A 13,154-nucleotide genomic window follows, 5' to 3' on the forward strand; every position below is an offset into this window, starting at 1 on the left:
CACGATGCTGACACTTTGATCATGACAAGCACTGCCACACATGCTATTTTTGCCATTCTAGGGCATATGAGGTCAAAATCATCTGATTTGCTAGGAAGAGTAGCAGTAAAAAAGAATCAGCAATTTTATTTCTCATTCGAGTATCTCTGTGGAACTTCTCCTTTGTGACCTCAACTAAGCCAGATCATCTTGCATGCACTGCTGCTTCTTCACATGCATACACTTCCAAATACACAAGAAACCCATCAGTTAGTTACTGACCCACTAATTAGTAGTTAACCTGCTCTAGGCATCCAAATGAAAACTTATTTCATTATTTCATAAGCTATTCTTCCTCTTTTCTGCTAGACATCATTAGCAGACAGAAAAAGTGAATATATAAATAAGTAAAGTTACTATTTGCATAGACATTTAAGCCAAATTAAACCAAAATGACCTACAATAAAAGCTCCTGAAAATTTCCAGTGTATGGAAAATCTCCCAAACCTCCCATTTATACACAACCTTAAAAGTCGAAAGACTAAATTTACAATATGTCTTTACTTGTTCACAAGTACACCTGAGTCTCAGAAAGCCCCACTGATTTTATTAGGAATGTTTCCTGGGAGCTGGTACTGCTGCCATGGCTGTGGCAGCAGTACCAATGACAAAGCGAATTTCAGAGGAAAAAGACCAGCTGCTAAGAACACCACCCCAGGATGTTTTAAATTCAGAAAAGCAGCTTACTATCAATCTGCCACAGGAACTGCAGCCATTAGAAGAAACTACTGCAAGAAGCTGCCTGTCATAAATAGTCACTGGTAAAATCTACACCTCATTTCCAGCCCAAGGGGAGAAAGGAATCGTTCTGATTCGCGTGAACACAACACTAAAAGTGTAAAGTCACTTTCCCGTGCTGCAGGCCCGAAGTGCCGTGAGTGACAAAACAGCTGCCACGGGCCCTCTCCGGAGCCTTCAGCCCCAGCGGGGCTTGCACTGCGGGAAACACCAAGTGCCCAAGTTTATTCGGACGGGCTCGTAGGGCTCCGGTTCTCCCTCAAGAACCATCCCGGAGCTCGATCCCTCACGGAGCTCGGGATCCCGCCCGCAGTGCCGGCCCCGGCCCGGCAGGTGCCGCTGCGGGCCCGCGGGAGGCCCCGCCATGCCCGGCAACGGCAACGGGCACGGCCTGGGGTGCCAGGGAACAGCCCCCAGCTCCAACCCTGCCACGGGCAGGGAACGGGCACGGCCTGGGGTGCCAGGGAACAGCCCCCAGCTCCAAACCTTGCCATGGGCAGGGAACGGGCACGGCCTGGGGTGCCAGGGAACAGCCCCCAGCTCCAAACCTTGCCATGGGCAAGGGAACCTGGGCTGGAAGGGATCTGGAAGTGCACCCAGCTCCAAGCCCTGTCCCGGGCAGGGAACAGGAAAAGCTCCCACCACACCAGGGTGCCCAGAGCCCCATCCAGCCTGGCCCTGGATGCTGCCAGCCATGGCGAGTGCACAAGCTGCCTGGGCAGTCGGCAGTTCCCACCACCCAAATCCAGACTCCAATAGTCTCAGTAAATATATATAGACTGAATAAATTCAGAGTATTCCAGAATCCTTATACTCTGCAGGTGCCCAGCCTTCCCAGATGGCAGCAGCATTCATGTTTTTCATAGAGCATGGCAGAGATACACTTCAGCCCTCAGCAGCCCCTGTTCCCTGGGACAGTGCAGCATCAGAGGTTCTGAAGGGATCAGTGCCAGCATTAGGCTATTCAGAAAACATAAAAAGGCTTAAAAGTAAACTAACCCCAGCCCAGACAAACCCCCAGGTTCTGAAAAATCTGCAATATAAAAGCATTGTCAATAGCACACGTACTCTATATATTTACAGAGGAAAAGCTGTCCAAATTAATGCGTTCATTTTAAACAATTTCCTATGCAGGTCAGAGGAAAAGCGAAACAAATTTTTAAAAAAAGATCAACAAGTACATACATTGCCACTGAGCACTCCAGTGAAAACTTCCAGATTGTTAGTTTAACTAGATGGGCCATATAAGAAATAGAAACTTCTAAAATTTTGTAATATGAACTGAACTTCAGGTCAAAACTGATCTTCAAGTATTTTAGCTGCATTCCTCATCATCAGGCTGTCACCATGTAAGATTTTCAGACAGCAAATGTTTCAGTTTCATCACACTTGTATTCATTTGCAGTGTGTTTGATGTAATTTTAACCTTTTTATCTTTCTCCAGTGTAGAAGGCCTGAATCAATAGGACTGATGCTGAAATTTGTAACTCTAGGGTTAACATGTAAAAAAGGTTCTCACGTACAGTCCTGCTGCATGTGCTGTCGGAACATTTGCTATCACTGCAGACCTGAGCACACTGTTCTGTGAGAACACACGGTCCTGATGTCAAAGATAGCCTAGTCCCAAATCCAGCTCTACCAGGTGCTACATGGAGCTCCATCATTCCCTTCAGGAAGAGGAATAATCACCAGAGGAGCGTTCCCATTACAATCTCATGGCTTTTAATGCTGTCTGAAGTGGCCACAAGACCAAAATTTACGATTCATTGCAGACTCACAGACTGGGTAAGATTGGAAGGGACCACAGTGGTCATCTGGTCCAACCTCCCTTCTCAAGCATGGCCATCCCAGAGCACATGGCACAGGATTGCATCCAGATGGTTCTGGAATATCTCCAGTGAGGGAGACCCCACACCCTCTCTGGGTGATCTGTTCCAGTGCTTGGTCACTGCACAGGGAAGAAGTTCTTCCTCATGTTCAGGTGGAACTTCCTGGGCATCAGTTCCTGCCCCTTGCCTCTTGTCCCATTGCTGACACCCCTGAGCAGAGCCTGGTCCATGCTCTGACCCCTCCCTGCAGGCACTGACAGACATTGATGAGGTTCCCTCTCAGTTGTCTCTCCTTGAGGCTGAACAGCCCCAGCTCCCCCAGCCTTTCCTCATAAGAGAGATGCTCCATCCCTTCATGATCCTTGTCACCCTCCACTGGACCCACTCCAGGAGCTCCATGTCCCTCCTATCCTGAGGAGCCCAGGACTGGACACAGCACTCCAGATGTGCCTCACCAGGGTAGTAAACAGAGGGCCAGGATCACTCCTTGACCTGCTGGCAATGCTCTTCCTAATTAACCCCAGGACAACATTTGCGTTCTTTGCTGCAAGGCACACAACTTTTTTGTTTATTCCATAGACGTTTTTGTGATGTCATGACAGAAGCAGTTTCTTCTTACTGAGAACTTCTTTCCAGAGGAAGCACTACTAGTGAAGAGGGTCATATCCTGCAAAGACCTCTTCATCAGGGAGCTGAAATACAAGCAATGACTACAGAAATCTGAAAAACCTGAAAGATACATTTTGCCATGAGTCAGTCAGTCAATCACAATGTAGGTGAGTACTGAGTAAGCTGAATTCAGTTGAGTGCAGGTTTAAAATAGGATATGCCCCTTCACTGTTTAGAACGTAAGACCATCGTTCCCTTATCCAACAGGGCTTGTACCTAGAAAGGAGAGGCTCAGAAGGGACTTGAAGGAAAAGTGAGCTCACAGGTGTGACACTACACAGGAGTGCAGCAAAGCTGGCTCTCAGCCGAGGAAGTAGACAGCTGAGACCCAGCTGGTGACAAGGAAGGGAACAGCCAGTGTGCAGACAGTGACTCTGGTGGAAAAGATGGGGTTCTGCCCATCTGTTTTCAGCTGTCCCTATTCCAAAAAAGGCATGCTTGTCCCCTTAAGGTCTCCTCTCTTCTACAGTAAGGATCCCCACTCCGTTATATCTCACGGACAAACCCAGCTTTGCCTACCTTATTGAGAAGCACTGAATTTCCTCTGGGCAAAGAGCCTGTGGTTAATCAAACACAGGAAGAGGGTATGAAGCCACCTGCAGAAATCCTGACAGAGTATCTGTCCACTCACACCTCTGAGGGTCTCTGTGTTGACACCACCTGTCCTGTATTTTCTGAACTCTGCAGGGATCAAACCACACAATACTCTCCCTCTGGAAAGATGTGTTAGACTACAGTACTTAGAAGCCCTCAACATCTACTCATTGTCCAGCACTGCTCTGTAGACATTCTTGGCACAGCATTCTTTTGTAGGTAGCTGGTGAACAGCATTTGCAACCACTCCAAATTACTTAGTCTTAACAGCAAAAATAACTCAAGACAGACAAGTTTAAACCTGGCTGTATTACCTATGTCTCTTCCTCTCTTAGCCAGAACTTACCAGTATTTGGGATCTATCTTAAACCTCTTGTAGCTCTCTTTGCCACATAACTGGTCTTTTCCTTGGAAAAAAAAAAAAAAGAAAAGAAAAAAAAAAAAAAAAAAACAAACAAAAAACCCAAGCAATCAACAAAATTATAGTTTGCCCTGAGCCTACTACTTAGTTTTAGAAGTGCCTTGGCTGGGGACAGTAGGGAGTTAGCCAAGTAATAGCACAGACATAACTAAGAATAATTACTGCAAAGTTTCACAACTTCACTGAACTGACAGAAAATTCCCATTGGAATGCATCATACTTTCTTGCTTAACACCAAGAACTGACATTAGGCATTTACAAAATGAGCCTATCCAAAGAAAACATACAAAATTACTACAGAGCAAATAAAAATCCACCATAAATACTTTAAATCAGTATGTTTAGAACAAAGACAGGATGAACACACTATATGCAAGTGCCCTCCTCAAAGGATTGTGACCAGTCTGAACACTTATCAGATCTTACCTAGAATCTTCTACTGTCCTAGAAAAGATACACAGCTTTCCTAATCTTGTGAGGATATGTGTCAAGGAAGAAACTATTTCATTTTACTTTGTTATTAAATAGAAAACAACATTATGGCTCTTCTCTGTCAACTGCAACCAACAGGTAAGTAACTCCATCACCTTCCATTTCAAACAAATTCACAGAGCACAAAGCATCATAAAATCTCTTAATAAGTCCAAGTCCAGTGATGTCACAGTCTCCAGTGGAGTAAACCATTGGCAAACAGAATCAGTGCTGTTTCACTTGCTCAACGCAAAGCATTTGAATAACAGCCTTAAACTTAAATAAGGAGGAAGGTGAGTAAATTGCTAAAACACAACAGTATAAACCTTTGTATGCAAAGAATGTTGAGGATTACATCCTACAGAAGGAAGCTGAAGTGACAAATCATCTGTTCAAGCTTCATGCAACAACCACATAACTAAAAATCACCATCAGCTGAGGGTGGAACAAGTGCCAGTGCCAAATAAAATGACAGGTCTTAATCTCACATTGAAAAGTATTGGAGATGACAAATTTTCCTTCAGAAATGCAAAGAGAAATTATATGCATTTCAAAACATAATGTACTTGTTCTAACAGACTGAGCAAAGGAGGGAGGAAATAAGTTGTTTTTTGAACATCCAAACTCAACTTGGACTTTGCAGAACAGTATTATCTTCCTAGAGGAATGGGGAGGGGGTTATTTAGTTTTGTGGAGACAGTTTTTACTTTCCAGACAAAAGAGCTTCATAAACAGATTACAAGAATGCATTACCTTAAGCTATTAAAAGCTGTAAGTTTTTCAGTTTCACAGATCAAGGTTCCTTACAAAAGCCAAACACTCCAACCTCTTCCCTAAGAACACAGGAAGTTTTCTTCAAATTGCCTTATGTAACACTGACTTCTTTGCTTAAAACTTACTTCAAATAATGTTTTTTTTCTCTAATCCACGTAAAAGTTCACTATGTTTACACAGCAATTCCCTCCATCTCATGATCCTGTATTATCGGTAATTTTAAAAGAAAGCAACCCCTCCCCAAACTCCCACAGGTTTCTCAAGACCTTAGTCCACATTCAACTGAAAGTTTTACTGTTACAGATTAAAGGTCACAGACAAAATGCAAATTTTGTTTCTTGGAGAATATCTACAGGAATTACTGCCCTTCCCCTACTGTCTGTATATCCACGTAGTACAAATAGGTCCAGCGAACTTTAACACAGATAACGAAGTAGATATGGTCCTCAACACTGACAGGCAACACCCAGACACAGAACAAAGACATGGGTAAGGACTGAAATCAGCACAGCAGGAAAAGCTGCTTTTTGCCAGAAGTTAATTTGAATGAAGTTCTAATAATTCAAGATAAAGTATAAAGATCAGGGCAAACTGAAAATTATTACACAAGAGGAACAGCCTCTACAACCTTCATAAACTAGAGCAGTGCTGAGAACAGTGGCACAAGACACCCCTTGCCCTCCTAAAGTGGTCAGTTAAGTCAGGGTCCAACAAATTATTCCCTTTTTTCTTTTTTTTTTCTTGATATGCAGAGACATGGTACAGAAAAACTCTGCAGTTTAGTTAGCTTTGGCTAACTATCCATAACTTCCCTCTTTCTGGCTCTCAAATGCTTAACTGCCACAGTATGCATGTGGATGGTGTTATATGGCCTGCAGATTATGCACAGGCATTTCCAGGAAAAGCAAGACAGAAACTGAAGCCCACACTTATCAGATGGAAGCAGAGGAATCCTGGTTCTGTATCTTGGTGGTAAAGGTACAGTGGTTAGTTCAAGCTGATGGTGAATCAAAGACTTAACCAACTACAAAGCCTGAAAAGTGAATATTCAAGTGACCTCACTGGGAAACAACAGGGGAGGGGGAAATAAAAAGTGAAAGAATGAACCATGGAGCCCAAACTTTATTTAAGAGGTACTTCAGTTTAGATATGAAGAGAGCAATGAGGAATGACCATATCCTAACATTCATGATAAATCCATCCTGTGACCATCATCCTGACAACAAGCCTTTCCCACTATGCATTTCCCAGCCTGTGAGAAGGGGATTTGGGTTGATCCCAACCACCAGTAAGCAAGTCAAACTGTTCTTTCAAAGTGCTACCTCAATAAATAGTTTTTGAGAAGGATAAGTCCTTTCCTGCTACTTACAGCAAAAATCTGAAATTCATAACCGAGAACATTCCATGGCCAAGTCCAAGATTTTAAGGACTTGACAATAAAGCTGGAGCACATCTGAATACAGCAGTGACAGACATATCTGCAAAAGTTCAGAGGTTTTGCTCCCATATAGGTCAGAATGGAACTAGAAATGCTGAACCAAGCAGCAATGTTCTGTTGATTCTTGGATATAAAGAAAGATGCTCTTTAGGAGTTAAAAATGTTTCCAGTTAATAACTTATCCACCAAGACCTCAAATGATCTCCAAGGACAAAGTACATAAAGAAAAACTAGATCTCAAGGATATGAAAAATAATTGTTTCACTTGAATCACTCCCCTTTGGAATTCTACCTACTGCATTTTGCTAAAAGACCTCTTTAGCTAAGAGCATTTTCATATCTGTATTATTGTCCTCTCCAGAAAAGAGAAATGGAAAGATGCAACCACTTTCACTGTCAGGACTGATACTCACTTTTTTGCATCCTTATTGACTCAAACCTAGAACATTTTTTTTTTTTAAACACACATTTATGTTGAAAAATACTGTACAGATTAAGTGACTCATTGCAGACCTAGAGTGGTGCATTGTTCCATCAAAATTCTTTACCTTGTGCTTATATAAGGCCTCCCACAGACACCTGGACTCACTGGAGATTGAGAGAAGGAAACATGACAAAAGGAAGAATACAGGCATTGTCTCCCTTTATGAACCTTTACTTTTGTTGGACAGTATCCAGCTGTCTCCTGTGTGCTACTGGTGGTGTTCAGTTCCTTTCGGGAGCTGCAATCTTCACAGGAGTAGCCTAAAAATAACCTGAAAGATACTTAATGCAGACATTATAAAATTTGGGTATGTTAATGCTTGAACACAAAGCATGTACTTTTGATTCTGCTCATACTTCAGGTTTTCTCGAGCAAACCTGTTCCCTGCAGTAAAGCACAGTCTGTCCACAAAGCAACACTGATTCACTAACGAAGGTCAAATTCTTGGTGTCTGATGTGATTCCAAACATCTAAAAAATACAGACTGATTCCCTCTATCCTCTTCATTTGTTCATCTCAATTCTGCTGCAGCTCACGGTTTTCTGCTAGGCTGAGGCTGACAGACCTGCTATGGTAGCCTGAACTGCAAACAACAGGATTCTTGATACTACCACAGTATCACTTCAAGTAAAGCAATAAGACTAAAATGAAGACACGTTTGGGAGAGATTTAAAAAAAAAAAAAAAGAAATTAACTGAAAAAGGCTAAGTTCAGGCATTTTTTCACTATGAAGCAACATGTGGAAAAACCTCCACCTTTCACTTAATGGTACAGGTGACTTTGTAAATGGATTTTGGTTAAATTTCCTTAATCTTTTTGTGTTACATTAAATGTAAAACCCCTTGATAAAACCCTTCATAATCCCCATCCTGAAGAAACCATCTCTCCTTACATAATTCAGTCACAGATTATCAGGCAGCCAAATGGACTGTGTGCTTTACTACCTTACAGTTACTTGCAGAGATTTTGTGCTGGGCATTGTGAATCCAAGCTATCAGCTGCCTTACTGCAGTGAGAAAGGGCTTTTAAGACAAAATTAATGTAACTATTAATGTTTTCACATTAATGTAATCATTAATGATTTCACTGAAAGTTTAAACTTACATATTTAAAATATCTTAAAATAGCAAAATGCATATATATATTTATTTCTGCTCTTCTACCTTCTCAATTCAACTCAAAAATTTGTCTTTGCAAAGGAATACACATTTATCTTCAGTACTGTGAACGTCAATGGATTTTCATACTTTCAGAAACTGAATACAAAAAAAACCCTGAAACAAAAATCAAGTCTCATCCTTCCTTGCTTCCTCTTAATTTAAATACCTTAGGTATTCTTCCCAAATTAAATCATTTATTTCTCTTTTTACCTTAGAAAGAGTGCCTTTACCCATGTATTTGTTGTGAAAGATTAAAGAGATGAGGGTAACTGGCTGCTTCAGGGTAAGAGGGGAGACTTCCTTAAAAGCTTCCACAAAAACTCAAAACCTGTTAGCCATACAGAAATAAAGTTGCTCTTTCACATCTAATTCTTTCTACTATTATTAAAAAAGTATGAAGTCTGATCTGTTCAAAGCCTTGTTTAGAAATACAGTGCTAAGTAGTCATATTCTTGAGTTTCAAATCAAAGTGGAACAGGTACAAAATGTAAAAGCTTTTAAGATGTATCCTCTCCCACTTCATAGTAAGCATACATTTTTTCTTTAAGAGGAATATTTCACACATCAACAGTCTCAGACATAAAATAATGCTCCTGAATAGTATTTAAAAGGTCAATATTTAAAAAAAAAAGAATAAATGGGTAGTTTGAAAAAGTGTGAAGCACTGCAATAGTGAAAAGTGGAGAATGGCCTTGAACAGATTTTGAATTGAAGGAAACATTCTATTCCTTGTACATTATGATCCAGTGTCTCTCCAGAGTGAACAAATTCCCAGACTGATACATGCTAAGATTGAACTCTGCTACCTCTTACACATGAGATGCCCACATTTCTGCCCACTGCATTTCTAGGTGCTCTGAACTTCATCACCCCCTTCCTCTGTAGCCTTTTATTAGCAGATATTCAAACATCACTTGAAAGCCTGTAAGGAAAAGTTGTGTCGCTCCAATAAAAACATACAAATAAATATTCACATATTTTACTGATCTAACACAAAACGTTCTCTAAAAAGAGAAGGAATCAAAATAGTGTCAGGTAACAAGATTACCTAAGAATGCATTAAATCTCTTTTTCCACAAAATAATTAAGTTTCTTCATTAAACCAGACAGTATTTCAGTTCTATAAAACAAGCCCAATAGATATGTTCTTTTACTTCCAACAGAAATTTAATTAGGACAGATAAAAGATTTTTGAGATATTTTGTTGCAACAATAGCAACCCATTTCAAGGAAAGAATTAAAATTAAGATTTTATTTCTGGTCACTTACATGACTCAAATACCAATTAAAAATGGATTAATCCTTAAGCTTCATAAATTCAGTTTTTTAAAACCTTTATTTTCTGTACTTAAATCAATTTTTAGAAGTTTTGCTGAGAGGGTGTAATATATTTATACTGAAAATACTTTTGATTTTTTAACTTCAATTTTTTTCTAAGAACAGAAGGAAGGTGCCATTATTGTTTTGCTTCAGAAGCCAGTCCATACTATTAGAAAAGATTTGGCATGGCCATTCACACGCACACTAAAGTGCTCAGGTGCAGTATCATACAGACCAGTGAAGAATATACAAAACACCATTGTGTGTAATACTGTGACAGTTTTTCAATATATTCACATACAGTAATTGCCGAGTACCTGAAAGGAAACTGGCCATATATATCCTGAAGAACCTTATCTATAAAATTGAGTAACCCATCAATATACTGTATCTCTTCTAAAAATACCCGTATTTTACAATAATATACAAGGTATCTGCTTGCAAACACAGAAGTAGCCATAAATAAAACTTTATTCTTTCTTTTCATTTACAAGCTACCAAGTACCATGTATTTACACAGCACTGGACACTTAAAGTAGTTGCAGTCACAAAATGATCCAGACAGCTGTTGATAAAGTAAAGGATCTTAAGATAAAAGCAAAGTAATACTGTAACAGGTAAATGGCAAAAAAGCAGTTTTGCCATAATGATCAGACTTGCATGTTGCATCAATTCTGGTTGAAACGACTGAGTGCCATGCGATTCTCAGCTTTAATCGTTTGTAGTCTGGCTAAAGTTTGTACAGTCATTTCTCTTCTGCAGTTATTAAAATAAAAAAGTTAAAAACTATAGCAGCAACAAGCAAACCCTGTGACAGGAAGGCAAGGTTTAAGAACTAAAAAAGTTTATACAATGTGCTTAGGAAGGTCTGCAGAATTTATCTCCCATCGGCTGGAGTTCGACTGAGTGACAACATGATTCGGGCGTATCTTTCACACAGTTCATGTGTGGAGTAGGAGGGTAACTTTGGCGGGTCATTGAAACCTTTAATCTCTGTAGAACAATCTAGCAGTTTTGGCAGGAAATCTGTCAGTTTTTCTTGCAAGTTGGCTGCAAATCAAACCAGAAAAACAAAAATAAGCATTTATGTCCGCATGTAGAATTGTCCTTTTTCTGCCCAATGTTGACTTTTTTTTTAAATTAATGAGTAGTAGCGCAGGAGTTTCACTTGGAATAATTAATATTCTTTAGATCTACTAGCAGTAACTAGGACATATCAATTCCTAGTAAGATGATGTTGATATAAATTCCCCTTTAGATGGTCTAACACCACTTTTTTTTTTCCATTCAAAAAGCATGTTTCCTTTACAGCCTGATACCCCAGTAGTAACTTTTAATTTAAATATGTACAGGATTATTAAAAAGACAGAGTAGCTCAAAAAAATATTACCAAGGCACAGGTTTAATTCCAGACATTGAAAATACCATACTTATAAAAAAGGTGCAAAAGGGCCTTTTCCCTTAATAATGAATGACTTACGTTCCATTTCTTGTCCAAGATAGGAACACCAACGGTTTCTCATATCTTCCACAGCAACAATATCTTTCTCTTCCATTTCATCCACCAGTAGTAATGGCAAACACGGGACAATAAGCTCATTCATTATGATCAGGCCATTATTTACTTCCTGATCATCTCCTGATTCAAACAGTGCTGCAGCATGTTCATTTAGTTTCTTCAGAAACCACCACAAAAAAGGAAAGCCTTTAAGTACACAGCATTTCAGTCTACCATGCATCATTATCAGTTTGTTTTAAAGCAGTCTTCCTGCAGAATTACCTGGCAATTTATATTAACCACAACTGTGTTTTAACATTTTACTCCGTGATGCATATGCTCTACTAATCCACTTGAACTTGTGCAGCTCCTCAAGCCACTTCATTTCATACCTGCCAACTCCAGTCTTGCAGCTGTTTTGTTAAGACTGAGACTCTATCACCTGCTTCTGTTTTTTCACTATTGTTAAAAGGGACACAACAAGATAAAAATACCTTGTTTCAGGCAAGGCATCATTGCTGATGCTTTTCCCAATATTTGTCTCCCCATCAAACCATGGCAGCAGGGTGACTCTGCTCACCAACACTGTCAACCACTACTCCCACCTAGCCCAGACAAAATGGCACTGAGCCCACTATAATCATAAAGAAAACGATTGGCTATTCAAAAAAGGGGGGGGAAATAATGTTTTTTCTTTTACTTTTTCTTTTTTCCCCTTACAAGCCTCAGTATTGAATTTCTTAATGCAGGGAGGTTTTGGGTTTGTTGCTCATGACAGCAACACTTTTCTATTAATTAAGTTTATTAGAGCTATGCAGAAAACTCAACATTTTGAGACATAGTTCCCCTTTCACTTACTAGCAAACACTCTCGTCTGTAGTGAGATATCAGCTCTTCGTCGTGCCCTCTGTATGGGCCTTTGGACAAGAGTTCTTTGTTATTCTGGTAAGCATAGATAAGGTAGAGCAAGGCTTCCATGTAACTGAAGTGAAGAAACAAAGGCATTAGGTGCAACATCCACATACCACCTGTTTCAAGGTAACTACTGTGTTCCTCAAAGGACAAGTAATTCCACTTGCTGGATGGCAAGTCCAACCCTCCCCACCAATCTCTTCATAATTTTTTTTAAACCATGAAATTTTGTCTTTTACACACATCAGAACAAATTATTTTATTATTAGGTTAGATCATTACACACAAAGTCTGATCCAAAGCTCACTGAAACCAATGGGTATAATTTCACTCACTTAACCACCGGCTTTAGATTTGCCTTGAGTATACATGAAAACTTAATTTTTCCTGACTGCATTTATGTCATTATTTGGTTTGAGCTTCCTTTGCCATTAATATCTTGATAGCATTCTACACCCCAGCAAACACGATTTAAAACTGTCACCTCATTTCTAAAACAAAAACTGTGAATTTCTATGCTTCACTAACTGTAAGTTCTTCCAAGTTACTTGAAATCTAATGTGATGGAAGAAGCCATCACAACATTTCAAAAGCAGAAGTGTTGTTAGACTGTTGATATTTCTGTCTTTAATCTGAATGCAGAAGATAAATGCAAGGCTAATTGGTAGAGAATGAACAAGAGAGCATCCAAGAACCTATCAGTTAATAAGTGACAGAGATCCCTTCATGCACAGATGAACAATCTCCCCTCACACTGCTGCATACCATCTCTTGCAAACACCTGAAATGGTTCATTCTCTGATTGAC

The 13,154-nt window shown here is 39.9% G+C and overlaps 1 protein-coding gene across 2 annotated transcripts in view; it reads right to left on the minus strand.

Annotated features, from left to right (window-relative positions):
• Positions 1 to 10,390: 10,390 nt before the first annotated feature.
• The window catches only part of USP25 (ubiquitin specific peptidase 25), an 88,945-nt gene continuing 86,181 nt past the window's right edge, over positions 10,391 to 13,154 (minus strand). For both annotated transcript variants that reach the window (XM_014872979.2, XM_088157797.1), the window contains 3 exons: positions 12,294 to 12,417; positions 11,418 to 11,613; positions 10,391 to 10,987 (listed from right to left, as the gene is read on the minus strand). In XM_014872979.2, coding sequence (XP_014728465.1) covers positions 10,815 to 10,987; positions 11,418 to 11,613; positions 12,294 to 12,417 — 493 coding nt within the window. In that variant the 3' untranslated portion in view covers positions 10,391 to 10,814. The remainder of the gene's footprint in view (positions 10,988 to 11,417; positions 11,614 to 12,293; positions 12,418 to 13,154) is intronic.

The sequence above is a fragment of the Sturnus vulgaris genome, chromosome 2, assembly GCF_052056855.1.
Source record: "Sturnus vulgaris isolate bStuVul1 chromosome 2, bStuVul1.hap1, whole genome shotgun sequence".
In the NCBI taxonomy this organism is placed as follows: Eukaryota; Metazoa; Chordata; class Aves; order Passeriformes; family Sturnidae; genus Sturnus; species Sturnus vulgaris.